Source organism: Halictus rubicundus, chromosome 9 (genome assembly GCF_050948215.1).
Source record: "Halictus rubicundus isolate RS-2024b chromosome 9, iyHalRubi1_principal, whole genome shotgun sequence".
Classification (NCBI taxonomy): domain Eukaryota; kingdom Metazoa; phylum Arthropoda; class Insecta; order Hymenoptera; family Halictidae; genus Halictus; species Halictus rubicundus.
Window position 1 is genome coordinate 10,647,318 of NC_135157.1, and position 13,055 is coordinate 10,660,372.

At 33.2% G+C, this 13,055-nt stretch overlaps 5 protein-coding genes across 10 annotated transcripts; 2 read left to right on the forward strand and 3 right to left on the reverse strand.

The window, feature by feature from the left end:
* Window positions 1-143: 143 nt before the first annotated feature.
* Rpl38 (ribosomal protein L38) lies at window positions 144-1,001 on the forward strand. Of its 2 annotated transcripts, none has more exons than XM_076793668.1 (5): window positions 144-183; window positions 353-385; window positions 594-654; window positions 731-853; window positions 929-1,001. In XM_076793668.1, the coding sequence occupies exons 2-5, from the start codon at window positions 383-385 to the stop codon at window positions 967-969; spliced, it is 228 nt and encodes a 75-aa protein (XP_076649783.1). In that variant the 5' UTR covers window positions 144-183; window positions 353-382; the 3' UTR covers window positions 970-1,001. The 2 variants fall into 2 exon arrangements, with proteins under 2 accessions (XP_076649783.1, XP_076649784.1); XM_076793669.1 differs by having other exon boundaries at window positions 145-266.
* A 126-nt stretch (window positions 1,002-1,127) lies between these two features.
* LOC143357283 (uncharacterized) lies at window positions 1,128-3,548 on the reverse strand. The gene is made up of 5 exons (XM_076793662.1): window positions 3,034-3,548; window positions 2,739-2,962; window positions 2,407-2,640; window positions 2,001-2,341; window positions 1,128-1,926 (listed from the first exon to the last, which is right to left on the reverse strand). Exons 2-5 carry the CDS (start codon window positions 2,883-2,885, stop codon window positions 1,128-1,130), a joined length of 1,521 nt encoding a protein of 506 aa, XP_076649777.1. The 5' UTR covers window positions 2,886-2,962; window positions 3,034-3,548.
* Window positions 1,486-9,830, forward strand: LOC143357284 (tektin-B1). Of its 3 annotated transcripts, none has more exons than XM_076793665.1 (7): window positions 1,486-1,607; window positions 7,808-8,021; window positions 8,087-8,347; window positions 8,484-8,654; window positions 8,864-9,086; window positions 9,170-9,393; window positions 9,600-9,830. In XM_076793665.1, exons 2-7 carry the CDS (start codon window positions 7,843-7,845, stop codon window positions 9,802-9,804), a joined length of 1,263 nt encoding a protein of 420 aa, XP_076649780.1. In that variant the 5' UTR covers window positions 1,486-1,607; window positions 7,808-7,842; the 3' UTR covers window positions 9,805-9,830. The 3 variants fall into 3 exon arrangements, with proteins under 3 accessions (XP_076649780.1, XP_076649779.1, XP_076649781.1); XM_076793664.1 differs by lacking the exon at window positions 1,486-1,607 and adding an exon at window positions 7,373-7,758 and having other exon boundaries at window positions 7,859-8,021; XM_076793666.1 differs by lacking the exon at window positions 1,486-1,607 and having other exon boundaries at window positions 7,866-8,021; window positions 8,095-8,347.
* LOC143357285 (uncharacterized) lies at window positions 4,027-6,528 on the reverse strand. Its single transcript, XM_076793667.1, has 4 exons — window positions 5,881-6,528; window positions 5,226-5,502; window positions 4,813-5,146; window positions 4,027-4,736 (listed from the first exon to the last, which is right to left on the reverse strand). The coding sequence occupies exons 1-4, from the start codon at window positions 6,253-6,255 to the stop codon at window positions 4,709-4,711; spliced, it is 1,014 nt and encodes a 337-aa protein (XP_076649782.1). The 5' UTR covers window positions 6,256-6,528; the 3' UTR covers window positions 4,027-4,708.
* On the reverse strand, window positions 9,795-12,449 carry LOC143357282 (U3 small nucleolar RNA-associated protein 6 homolog). Of its 3 annotated transcripts, none has more exons than XM_076793659.1 (10): window positions 12,219-12,449; window positions 12,015-12,141; window positions 11,809-11,949; window positions 11,538-11,728; window positions 11,238-11,462; window positions 10,831-11,173; window positions 10,570-10,740; window positions 10,321-10,495; window positions 9,922-10,258; window positions 9,795-9,832 (listed from the first exon to the last, which is right to left on the reverse strand). In XM_076793659.1, the coding sequence occupies exons 1-10, from the start codon at window positions 12,308-12,310 to the stop codon at window positions 9,808-9,810; spliced, it is 1,827 nt and encodes a 608-aa protein (XP_076649774.1). In that variant the 5' UTR covers window positions 12,311-12,449; the 3' UTR covers window positions 9,795-9,807. The 3 variants fall into 3 exon arrangements, with proteins under 3 accessions (XP_076649774.1, XP_076649775.1, XP_076649776.1); XM_076793660.1 differs by having other exon boundaries at window positions 12,206-12,332; XM_076793661.1 differs by having other exon boundaries at window positions 12,195-12,332.
* Between the last annotated feature and the right edge of the window lie 606 nt (window positions 12,450-13,055).

Here is a 13,055-nt window from a genome sequence, read left to right on the forward strand (position 1 = left end):
AATTAAAAACGATGCGATGAGTAATAATTAATGCATGATATTAATTTTGATAAATTCAATAAATATTTTTACATCGTTTATACGATATTTCATCGTAATTTCAAAAAATGGAAATACAAATTCTCTTAAGCTTTTGTTGCTGATTTGATGCGACATCTCTTTTTCCGGTGTTAACTCAACGGGGTACGTGTTGGTTTAATACTCCGTTCCACAAAATCCATATTTTATGGAAAAATCCTTTTCTATTTCGATTCCAAACTGTTAACGTGTGTTATATGACAATATTTTTTGATATCTAATATAAACATTTTTATGATTTAATAATATTTAAACTTTTTCTTACATTTTCCAGGTAGCCCAATTTGCCCTACATCGGATCACCATGGTGAGTATTAAATTTCCACTGACATTATTATCAATATTTCTTATTTGAGATGTTACTTTATTTTATTTCATCATCTAAAACATTCGTTTTGACAAATTTGATACATGTTACAAAAAAATGTGTGCGTACGACTTAACCTCAATGAAATGACAAAATATTTTTGACAAGTTGTATGTAACTATTTCAATGATTTCAAATATTATTACAGCCACGTGAAATCAAAGAAATTAAGGACTTCCTCTTGAAAGCCAGGAGGAAAGACGCAAAATGTGAGTGTTTATATTGTGTCATTTTAATCATTCGTACGATTACTAATTTACTAATGTACTGTCTATTATGATACAGCTGTAAAAATCAAGAAGAATGCTGACAATGTTAAGTTCAAGGTTCGCTGCTCCAGGTTTCTGTATACCCTTGTAATTACAGACAAGGAGAAGGCAGAAAAATTGAAGCAATCTTTACCTCCAGGTATTTATTGATTCAAATTTCATGTAATTCTAAAATCGTTGCTTCTTGTTTAACAATTCATCTTTAATTTTTAAGGTCTTCAAGTGAAAGAAGTAAAAAGGAGTGAGCGCATGTAATTAATTAAATAAAATAATTTTTTTAAAACGTACGTATGACTATTTATTTGCTGTATCGTTATAACAAAAAATTAAGGATACTAAAGGGAAATAAAAGACATGATCGTTAAGAGATACTAATTTGTATATCTCATATTGAATTACATTTATATTTTAGACTATCTTGTTATTATAAAATTTTGAACCGGTATGGAGCATGGTTGATTTAAAAATTCTTTTCTTCTATTAAACATGCATTGATAAATATTGTTTCTTTTCGAAGGTGATGTGCACATTAATTTTAGTTCGTCGTATGTGTCTGTGCAAACATTTCCACTGTTACATGCAGGTCTTTGATCGTAAGGATATATTTGGTGATAATTCAATTTCTTTTGACACTGTCTTGTACTATGTTTAGATCTTTGCTTTAAGTGCCTTGAAAGGGGACAAGCTTTTCTTTGACACAAATGAACTTGGTGCTTCAGGTATTGAGAAAACAACATTCCTAGTTCATTGAAAGTTTCACTTACTTCTGATTGTTGGTCTAATATTGCATGAGTGCCTTCATTGCTATGGACTAGACTTTCGGTTAATGTGGTGAAGTCTCTAGGAGAAAAACAATTGTTTATGCTACTTCGTACTGTGGGAGATATAATACCGTAAGTAACATTTTCATCTGATTTTGATTTTCTCCTAGGATTCTTTATTTCTCTGAAACAATTTAACTGTATATCTACCGATGACTTCATACTCTTTAATTGTCTAATGTACTCGTACAGTCTTATTTTTGATTCAGTTTCTTGTAATTGTTTTGTTGAATTTGAACCATGTTTATCTGTTACATAGTCAGAATTTTTTCTTGATTTAACATTTAATATTTCTGAATTATTTCTAACGATTGCTTCATTGATTAATGGATATTTAATTTTTACAATATTTGTAGTACACGTGCTTGATGCTGTAGATGGATTTATAGACCTAAAATATATACAACACAAAATAATATTTATATACACATGAACAATCCAATTTCATTATAATTTCTTAAAAACCTTTGAAGATTTTCGAGTTTTAAGTTCGGAAAACTGTCCAGCCTGTTTATTACAGAATCCGAAAAATATTTCGAATCACAAGTTTTAGATGTAAAAGAACTCGAATTTCGATTTTCATGTTTATGCATGTCGTCATTAAATGAGTCCGTATCTTGAAATTTAAGTTCAATTAATTTAGAACCTGTGTCGATATGTTTTTTATAATAGTCATCAATGATTCTCGAATTCCATTCGCAGAACAACATTTTTTCATCGTGTTTTTTTATTTCAGACGTTTCTGAAAATATTGGTTTCGTCAAAAACTTTAGATCCGTGTCTGAGAAGCAAATACTTTTCTCATTCTAAAAAGAAAAATCATTAAAATGTAATAGACAGAAACACGATTAGGGCAAGTGAGAGTTTATACCTTGTTATGATCAAAAAGTGTTATACTTGGAGTACTTGTTTCATTATCTTTATTTTGTTCTAAATCTTTGATATCCCTTTTGTTCAGTGTTTCGCTATTTGTAATTTTAGATTTCGTGGTAGCTGATAAGAAAGATGCAGCAGATATTTTTAATGATAATCGTTTTCTCAAATCTGCACTATTAGTGATATTTTCAGTTCTATTTCCACTAGGGTTGAGTAGTTTTACTTTTTCCTATTAGTTTATTTATCATTTAGTATTTCTTAATATAAATATTCTTACATCGTGTCGCAAAAAAAGAATATGGTATTCTAAAATATTTTATACAATACCGGTAAAATTGTCTTTAATTCATAATCCGTATTTTCATGTTGCCTATTTCTTTGATTATTAGACTTTTTGGATCTTGATGTTTTACATGCATTTAAACATAGGGGTTTCGAGCATAATTCATTGTTGTCTTCGTTCAATATAGGCATACTGTCGTCAATATTTCTTTCCTTGTTTTGCCGTGTAAGACACCTTTGTTAACGTAATTTTAGGATTGCACCAATAACTGAATACAGACATAGGTATAGTAAAAAAATATAAATGTGCTATATGTGTTTAAATGAAACAGTGGTGAACCTTTTACAAATGGAAATAATTCGTCCATGAATGTACCAGTAACAGAATATGCACAGAACTATTAGAAGCAATACGATGAGGACTGGAACCCATATTGTCCACAAGTATCCCAAAAATGTTTCTGACTCATCAAGTTTATAGAATTTTTTTCTGGTTTTATATACTTCCATTCCCGTTCGTTTGAGTTCTACGCTATAATTGTACATTAATTAGAGCTTCAAATAATTTTTATCCTTATACAATATCGATGCTTACCTGTACACGTGTAATAAACTTTTATTACCATTTTCATCACCGTTGTGAGACATGAAATGCTACAGAACTATTCAAAACTGAATTTAAGAAAGATAACATGTTTTTGTGTATAAATTAATGATAAATTTGTTTACACAATACTACAATATTTATTTGTGCAGGCTTTGCGAGTACATGTATTTATTTTTCACACGATTAAAAATTAATGATTACGGAACATTAGAGTTACAGACAATGAAGATAACTTGAATGTTATTTTTCAGGAAACATTGCTTAGAACTATACGTAAACGTACCTTTTTACACGATTAGTTCTTAGTATTGATATGAATAATGTTTGTAAATGTAGAAACGTTATTCGAGGTTTGAATTTTTATTATAGCTTCATCTTGAAACAAGTTATCATGTTCATCGTTCATTCATAAAACAGTAAATGCATTTTCACTTGTTATATAACATACATGTTCACAGTATCACTAAAAGTAATAGTCACCGTGAAAGTATAATAAATACACCTTTTTCGCGCTTTGATACTTATAAAAATGTGACATTTATTAATAAAAATAATATCCCGATTAGAAATAGAAACATTCGAGGCTCGCACGTCTCTATCTTTTTGTTTTGTTTATATAATGGCACTGCTTAATACAAACTGTAATTTCTATGACAGCACATCGAAGGTAGCGAAACTAAATAATAAACGTTTGTATGTTTCCGCTCTATCTAATTACCCTCGAAATTACGTGTTACAGCACGGACGATTTTATTATATCCTTCTATTCGTTACAAATTATTTTATACATTGCACTCCTTAGTCTAATTGTAGCCAATTACTGACTACGAGGTTCTGTTTCAAATGAATCAAGTAACATGCTTGATTTACATCAAAGTAAAATGTCCGTTTTAAGGATATTCTAATCTCTAATACATGCATAACATTCAGTAAAAAAGTGTTATACAGTATTTATTTTTTAAACATATTCCTTTTTCAATACGTTTCAACATGATATATGGAAATATTGATTTCATAGTATGAAAATTATAAGTAATCTATATTGTCGATGTCTCATGAAATTTGCTGCCCCTGCCCCTGTGCTATCCCATGTTATGAGACACTGACAATAACTAATATTAATTTTTACAATGTATAGCATCATAATATGATTTACTAGACTTTATAAAATTGAAAAAAAGTAAATGAAATAGCACAGTTTTAAAGTTGACATTTCATAGTGTATAGTAAACGAAGCGATATAATATGTACTTAAGACACACACAAACAATATTACAGTTAAAGTGCTAATCTTACTTTAAAATTTTATAAGGTAGAAAGTCACTTATATTTACTGTTTTGAAGAAGTATTACTTTTTTTTTTAGAACGCTACAGATTCTGTCTGTGTCTTGACATGTTTGCGACTACTTATTCATCACATTCATGATACGTAGCTCTATAAAAAGAAAATAAACATAAATTAAGAGATACAAAAAGAAGAAATCATGAAAATAATAGGTAAAACAAATTACCTTTGCTTATTCATATTTCGACGTGATAATCTTCGTCCATGTTCGTGTGTGGTTAATGTGTATCGCTTTGTATGAGGACGGTTTGTCCGGAGTTCGCGTACATCTGCGGTTTTAGCCTTTTCTACCTTTTGCATAAACTTCTCGATGAGATCAGGACAATTTAAGTTCTCTTCTGGTTCCCATGTATCATCTGATGGTGAAAATCCTTTCCAACGAATTAGAAACTGTTTTGTCTTGTTTTTCTTAAAATGCACCTCTATAATCTTTTCAACTTCAAACTCCTTCTGGTCATCTTTATCGTTCTTTGTTTCGTCCGAAGTAGTTATCTCTTTGTCTGAAATCAAGTAAATATTAAATAAATCAACTTCTAACAACCCCTAAATAAATACTGGGATTCACAAAAAGAAATTTACCATTTTCTGATAGTTTCTTTGCATTAACTTTAGACTTCTTAGCTTTCTTATCCATTTTCAAAGATTTAGCTTTCCCTCCTTTTGGAGAGTCTTCGGATTTTTTGGATTTATCTTCTACATTCTCCAAATCCTCAGCCAAAAACTCTTTGATCAATTCTGGACAATTCAAATCCTTCTCCAATTCCCAAGTGTCTGAATTTTCATCGTACCCTTTCCATCTGACCAGAAATTGTCGTCTTCGTCCTTTAACCAAACGTTGTCCAACAATTTTTTCTACCTGTTCGACAAACGTATTTTATATTACTAACTTAAAAAGAAAAATAAACTTCAGCTCCCGGAATGATATCGATCGTCAATGATAAAAATCATATATGACGCTACGTATTATTAAACAGATCGAAATGTTTACCACAGGAAGAAACGTTTATGTTTCATTTGTATAAGTGAATTTCTAAAAGTTTCGATCACATTAGCTGGACGTGACTGTCTACTATCAGAGATATACTTGGATATATTACGGTTGCATAAAACGTAGTCAGCCTACTGACGCGGTCCTCGGTTGCCGCGTAAATATGTTAGAACATATATATATATATATATTTTTTTTATATATATATATACATAAGCGCGAAAAAAATTAGAAACAAAAACGAACCTCGTATTCTCTTTTCTCGTTTCCGTCTTGTCTTATTGAGGAGGAAGCTCTCGAATCGTCCTTTTTAAGACGCTTGTTCGCTCCACCCTTCCCGGTATTCTTGTTTTCATCTTCTTCCATGACGTTTTCCTGCGCGTCCTCTTCGTCAGCTTTGGCGGCATTATCGTCGATACCTTTGAGGCTATGTCTGCTACGGGAGGGCCGTTTCTTGGTTGCACTTCTGCGCGACGAGTCCATGGATTCACCGTCTTCTCTGCCTTTCTTCATTTCGTCGATCTCGTTAGCCGCCGAACGCCTGCCGCCATCTTCCTCTGAGTCTCCTTCGCTCATCGTTTCGGACTTCCTACGTTTACTCTTCATACTCAATCTTCGCATACTATTCCAGCCGGCGACAAAATTCGATTTTTCCTCGCGGATTACGTTTTAAACGCTTCTAAAAGTCGTGCGTTCCCGTTTGAATTGTTTTTTTTTAACCGTTTATCTTATAAACCGTTTCCACTTCGTATTCCTGTAAACAATTCGGAATGGCAATACAAACTTCTTGCGCAGACGTGCCGGAGCAGATACTTCCAATCCAACGCGGCAGACGCGGATCACTGTTCTATCCGTTGGGATATCAACAAATTTGAAAACCTTCCCCCGACTATGACCATTCTTACCGTCAAAATTCATGAATTTTCATTTGCTATTACAAAAGGAAATTTCCCGCCGCGTGAGTTTCACAATACAATGCTCGAAATTAAAACCGGTAGAAGTCCGGTTTTTATTTGTGTGAAACCTAGCATATGGCGCCATATTTTTCCCGGCATTTTCATTCTGACAATATATCGATCGAAATAGCAAGATTTGATGTTAATGCATCGGTTTCATCGATAATTCAATGTTTCGACACAACTTTGTTAATAATATTTAACTGTAATAATTAATTCCAATGCACAAGTCCGAGCAGAAGTTACAAAATCGGGTAAATTTCTGGGCTTCCGCTTTCTGTATTTACAGAGGATATGTCGATTGACGATCTTTTTCTGCTATTTCTTAGTCGAGTACAAATTATATATTAAAGATTTTGATGCTGAAAATTTTTTCTTTACAGTACGAAATATTTATTTCATCAGGAACGACAACAACCCTTCGAACGTTGTTAATGTTCCAATATTGCGCAAAGTTTGAGACTACAGCCGTTACTGTTTGATCAGATAACTTTCAATGCTCTGTCTTATCGAATAACGGTGCTCGTCTTATATATATATTTTAATTTCCTCTCTGTATATACACATTACAGGACTGCGGATTTTATGCATTTAGATCGTATGCAAAATAGTAAAAACTTTTAAAGAATTTAAAGATAATGCTGTCCTATTTTATTAACTTGTTTTTATATCTTGTTCATTGAAGTCATCAAATAATTTAATGAAACCGATATAACGTTTCGTATTGAAACTGAAATGTAACAAGAAAATATATTCACGTTTTATTTAAAAAATCTAATTTTTTGATTTTGCATTCATTTGGTTTACATTGATCGGTTTATCATGTAATCATCTTTATGTAACTTCATCGCGACCCTTATCAAGTCTATAAATCGGAAGCAATACGATAAAAGCATAGGCGAAGTATCTTGTTAAATAACTGCTAACAATTAATTTATATTATATACAATATTATGAACAACACATTATTAAATCGATATTTAATAGAGTATACGAGTGACTTTGGTTGCTTTGGTGACCGATAATAACATATAGTATCACTGTCACTGTTAGGACACTATTTCGTCTGCATTACTTTTTTATATACCTTTACCGTCCGAATAAAATTTTTTGAAAATCATGGCTAATAAATCCGTGACCACGTATGAAAAACCTCTACCACATATAGGTAATTATAATTTGTATCTATTTATACTTTCTATTCGTATTTTTTACAGATTAATGTTTAAATCATTTTGTGACTGAAATATTAATGTTCCATAAAATAGGATTACCAGATTGGTATGCTAAACAATGGGACCTTCAACAAAATGCAGATGCCCAAAGTGCAGAAGCATTTGCATTGAGGAATTCAGGGAAAATTATTCAGTCAGAGACAATGGTGAAGACTATATGGGATACATATATGAACAATGCTCGCCTTGCTGATAGGCAAGTGATACCTTGTGTTATTCCTAAAAAAAAAAGAAGAAATTCACAATTTTTCATGTTTATAGGGTAACAGAATTATCAAGATGGAGAGATGTGCTTCAGAATCTGTTAGACAAACTGTTGTCGGAGATTCGTTCTCTGAAAGATGAAAAGGCTGATGCAGAAAAGGAACTAGAAAATTTAAATTATTCTTTACAAGTAACAGCACAATGTATTTCTATGAGAGACTGTCGTAGAGGAACAGAGCTCACATACGATGAAGCTGATACAGAGTTGAAAAAAGAACTTTGTGTTATAGAGAATGTGAAACAATCACTGACTAGCAGGTACGATATTAGTATATAGATGATTACAAATAGTTTCAAGTGTGTTAGGTCAGTGCAAAAGTTCGTGCCCGATTTCATATTAAAATACAACAGGGATCGGGCACGAATTTTTTTACTGATCCAATATTTTCTACAGAATCCAAGCTGCATGGGAAAAACTAAATCGTCTAGAGGAAGTTCGATTCAAAGTATCATTGGAAGTCGAGGATAAGGATGAAACCATAAAAATAGATAAAGAAAACCTCAGTTTGGATCGCACATGTGCGAACATTAGTTATAAACCAAACGCGCTGAGGACTCCAAAAGAGTAAGGACACTGCTTTTAACTCGTACCGTGTCAATATGTTCGCAGTATATTATTTTAATCTTTTGTTTTTTTTTGTACGACTAAAATATAATTATAGTCTCCAATAAAACTTGATAAGCTATTGGTGTCATAATAAGCAGTTTATTGAGGCTTTTTGTTAGCACCTATGTATGGCAGGATAAATATAAAATAGTAGCTTTGCTTTACAGTGCAATATCTTATGAAGCTTGGTTGGAACACTGCCAGTATACCAAAACGTTAGCCGATAACGAATCGAACGATGTGTACAATTTCCGCGAGTCTATGAACGTTATGCGAGAACGCGCACGAAACGATATCAAGGCTCAACAGGATGTAACAGACTTCAGTTTAAGGAAAAGAATATATCAGACACAGAAAGGTCGTAACGAACTGGAATGGCAGAAGCTTAAGGTATACGCAGCAACCGCATCTACACGAATAGAGACTGCCGACGAAGCAATTAATATGCAGGTGTATCTAATTGCGATTTACAGATACAAAAAGAAATGGAGACCATGCAGAAAGAAATCGTACGGCTGGAGGATGCATTGTTGCATAAGGCTGATTCGATCAAATGCGCAGAAACAAGATTAGAGAATCGCACTTATCGTCCTGGCTTTGAGCTCTGTCGTGACGAAGTAGACGGCGGTTTGAAAGATGAAGTATTACAGTTGCGACAGACTGAAAAAGATTTGAAGAATACTCTCATCGACTCTAAGTAACTGCGCACAATTGCCACAACGTACCAGTTAATATGGCTGCCCAAAATATTTTTGTTACTTTTAACGATATCGCGAACTCTATTGTTTTCAATTGAGCGTTTGAAAGATGTTTTGGATGGACATATTAATTGCAACAGGATGGATATGCAATAATAATTTTCATACAGTTATTCTATTTTATATTTATATTCTTTTTTTTCAGAGGAGTGTATAATAATCTCGAAAGTTTGCTTCTAAAAATTGAGGGAAATCTGGATGATAAAGAACACTCATTAGCAACGGATGTGATGTGCTTAGACATGAGAGCAACATTAAAAACCGGGGATAGAACGCGGTTACCTAATGAAACGGACCGCAACATCGTTCTCACGCGGATGGAGAAGGAAATACCACTCGAGACTGCATAATGTTTATGTACTTCTACTGGACAGAATTCTGCTTAAACATATCAAATATGATTGTTTTTTGCGTCACTCAGTAATATATTCGTCCAACGGGTTTCACTATATTTTATTAATGCTTACGTATCCGTGTTCGCAACATCTGGATCTGCTTTCATTAAACTGTATTCTGAAATAAACGAATCCGTTAGCCCTGGCTCTAATGTCTTCACTGCTCTTCTGTGTAGGTCTCCAACTTTTGTTGGATCGCCATGTTTCATTTCGAATTTAATGTAATCTATCCAGACACTCGTGTCATTTTTGCCAAACTGTAACGTTGACATATCATTGCATTTTCTGAGATGCTTCAACGATATTTCAGGTTGCATCAATTCTAGTTCCGCCATCTTCTTATGCATTTTAATGGAAAATGGTGGTTGTAAACAGAGATTGTCATAAACTTTCCGCGTCGCTTGTATGCCTGAAATAAATATTTCGTGTAATATAAAAATCACTAATCATAATTTCATTATGTGTACAGACTTTTTGTTAGAATCAGCCACTCAATGTAAATAGGTTTTATTTCTTGAGCTACATTTGGGTGTCCTTGTAAAGCTGCTTGGAATACTTCTTCTGTTCTTTCAGGAGTTTTAGCTTGCATGTGTAATATCCTCATTTTCCACAAAGGTAATGATTTGTCTCCAAGAATTTCAGTTACCTATTAGATACATTATTATACATGCCAATAGGCAGATTTAGGGTTGTTACAATACATGATTTAAATATTTATACCTTTGGAAAGATAGCTTCAGCTTCCTCTTCTTGTCCAGAGGCCAACAAGTACCTCAGTCTAGCATGCCATAAACTTACACTGTTTGGTATAGTCTCTGTAGCATTGCATAAAATTTCTTTTATCTTCTTTACAGTACTTTCATCCTTTTGCTCAACATTTAACATGTTAACCTGCGGGAAACAATTATGAAAAGATCGAAAAGTCATTGTGCACTATATTGTTAAGTAATACAACAAATGGTAATTGCGAGTGTTACCAACCCAAAGCAAATAATATTTTTCTTTCAACTTTTTTGCTTGATGAGCTTGCGTAAATGCAGTTTTTAATAACTTTCTTTTAAAATTGGGCAGCGATCCATCTTTCTGATTGATTTCTAACAGACATTCTATGTACAGGGTCCACATTTCTTCAGTTTTAATTTTTTTAAGTGCTGTTTGGTATACTTTATTACAAGATGTTATGCGATCTCTTAACGAAGTCTGTTCTGAACTATCAACTTCCATAGCATCGTCATCAAGAGAAGGCTGAACAAGTCCTTCCAATTCTCTTCTTGCCATTGTATCCCACATTAGGGGTTCATGAGCATATTCTTGAATCATGTCACTATTACAGAGATTAAAATGATGCATTTATATACCCTATTAATGCATTGTTTGTCTTTGCCTACCTAACAATTTTATTTTGTAGCTTTTCTGCATTACTGTGCTCCTTTGTAATGTTGAGCAATTCTACTATGAACTTAATATCCTTGACACATTTTGATGCTTGTTGATATATAATGTAAGCTCTTTTTAACCCTATAGTCATGTCATCTTCTGCTGCTGATGTAGCTGCAGAGTCACTGTTAGTTTCATTTTTTTTATCGTTAGACGACGCCTCATCCAATTCTAATCTGAATCATATATATATAGTTACTAACGATGTACACAAAATTTTTAAAAAGTTGAAAACATTTCAGTATGTGTACCTGAAAGCATCTGTAAACAATAATTGAGAAGTCGGGTGTATATGCAATCCTCTAAGCAGAAATTGACGGGCAGTCTGCTTGTTTTTATTTTCTTCTAGCTCCCAACGAGCAGCAATGTGCCAACACTTTGGTTTGTCTTGATGTACTTGCAACATTCTGCCTAATATGTGACTAACACTGTTTTGAAAATGCTGTCAAATATCATATTATACTTGCTCATTAAAAAATAAAAATACTTTGTAGAACTGTCATTATTTGGAAAAATACTTACAACATGCTTACAAAATTTTATATAAGCAATCCAGAAACGTATGTCATCTTGAAACTTAAATATTGCATCTTTGTACAAATAATTAATTTTATTTGTAATAATGTGATCGATCTCCGATTTTTTTTGGTGAATGCCGAATTTCTAATAAAATTACAACACTGATTACTATCTTCTTAAAAACTTCTTAAAAACTATAGAATACTTACATCTCTACGTTGTTTGATCAACTTAAGAAGGTCCATCAAGTATTGTATATATCGCAAATAGTCCTCTTTAGTTTTCGAATGTCGCTGAATTTTGTACTCATTTTCCTTCAATTTCTTTGCGATCCCCCTATAGAAATATTTTATGAGTATTTTCAAATAAACAACATAGATGACCAGTACCGAAAGATAACCTGCTGTAGCTACCGAATTTCACTTTTATCAAATAATTTGATTTTCTCCATTTGTTCTAATTCGGGGATCATATCCTCGCATCGTTTCTCTACAAATTCCGCCATCGTTACTTCTGTTCAATTATCTGGTACACAAGTTAACAAATTAGAACTTTTCAATGCAAGTGTAAAGATTGTTTCATGACGATCAACCACGTTGTTGACGGTTTGATCTGATGATTGTCAGTACAGGTTACATCACGGTAGTATCAGCATAGATCAAGAACAGAATAGGGCAATCACTCGATATACTTTTTTATCACACACTGTTAGGCATAGACTAGACAGAAGTATAGATGCCAGAGAGAGCTGCCCGGCGGGGAGCACGTAATCGTGTATGGGGTTCAGAGTCGTATCTTCATCATTTATCATAGGTATATGGTCTAAACCTTTCGTGGATCTAGTTACAAGATTTATTGTTCGTCAGAGTAGAGGGCGTAAGAAATCTAGTTGTTGTTAACGATGTCGGTATTTCAGATCGTGAGACACGAAACCCCATATGGTGATTGGTCTACTCCTATACCTCGTCTGCGCTTAGACAGAGAAGAGTCTGGTTAGGTCTGTAGACTCATCAACAATCCTCTCCTCACTGAATCTCCGGATGGGAGACCGTTATGTAAAGCAGAGGAGCTGGGGTACGGAGAAATCTCTTGAAGATACCTGTTACCAATTGGTCCTAAAGTTTACCGCTAGATAACGATGAACTTAAATTACTGGACGTTACCATGTGCGATAACACAGTTACCGACGCGCAATCCACATTACATGTAAACATTAATATTGTATTTTAACACAATCATTTTATGTAAGA

What these genes read in the sequence shown, in the direction of transcription:
- Rpl38 (XM_076793668.1), top strand. An exon ending in CAGGAGGAAAGACGCAAAAT is followed by an intron (nt 655 to 730) that starts GTGAGTGTTTAT and finishes ATTATGATACAG; the next exon opens with CTGTAAAAATCAAGAAGAAT. An exon ending in GAAGCAATCTTTACCTCCAG is followed by an intron (nt 854 to 928) that starts GTATTTATTGAT and finishes TTAATTTTTAAG; the next exon opens with GTCTTCAAGTGAAAGAAGTA.
- LOC143357283 (XM_076793662.1), bottom strand. Translation starts at nt 2,885, where the DNA reads ATGCCTATATTGAACGAAGACAACAATGAATTATGCTCGAAACCCCTA. An exon ending in CACTTTTTGATCATAACAAG is followed by an intron (nt 2,342 to 2,406) that starts GTATAAACTCTC and finishes TTTTCTTTTTAG; the next exon opens with AATGAGAAAAGTATTTGCTT. An exon ending in AAACTCGAAAATCTTCAAAG is followed by an intron (nt 1,927 to 2,000) that starts GTTTTTAAGAAA and finishes TATATATTTTAG; the next exon opens with GTCTATAAATCCATCTACAG.
- LOC143357285 (XM_076793667.1), bottom strand. Translation starts at nt 6,255, where the DNA reads ATGCGAAGATTGAGTATGAAGAGTAAACGTAGGAAGTCCGAAACGATG. An exon ending in ACGAGAAAAGAGAATACGAG is followed by an intron (nt 5,503 to 5,880) that starts GTTCGTTTTTGT and finishes TTTGTCGAACAG; the next exon opens with GTAGAAAAAATTGTTGGACA. An exon ending in CGAAATATGAATAAGCAAAG is followed by an intron (nt 4,737 to 4,812) that starts GTAATTTGTTTT and finishes TTCTTTTTATAG; the next exon opens with AGCTACGTATCATGAATGTG.
- LOC143357284 (XM_076793664.1), top strand. Translation starts at nt 7,710, where the DNA reads ATGGCTAATAAATCCGTGACCACGTATGAAAAACCTCTACCACATATA. An exon ending in AAAACCTCTACCACATATAG is followed by an intron (nt 7,759 to 7,858) that starts GTAATTATAATT and finishes TCCATAAAATAG; the next exon opens with GATTACCAGATTGGTATGCT. An exon ending in TGGAATGGCAGAAGCTTAAG is followed by an intron (nt 9,087 to 9,169) that starts GTATACGCAGCA and finishes TGCGATTTACAG; the next exon opens with ATACAAAAAGAAATGGAGAC.
- LOC143357282 (XM_076793659.1), bottom strand. Translation starts at nt 12,310, where the DNA reads ATGGCGGAATTTGTAGAGAAACGATGCGAGGATATGATCCCCGAATTA. An exon ending in CTACAAAATAAAATTGTTAG is followed by an intron (nt 11,174 to 11,237) that starts GTAGGCAAAGAC and finishes TCTCTGTAATAG; the next exon opens with TGACATGATTCAAGAATATG. An exon ending in GATGTTGCGAACACGGATAC is followed by an intron (nt 9,833 to 9,921) that starts GTAAGCATTAAT and finishes ATGTTTAAGCAG; the next exon opens with AATTCTGTCCAGTAGAAGTA.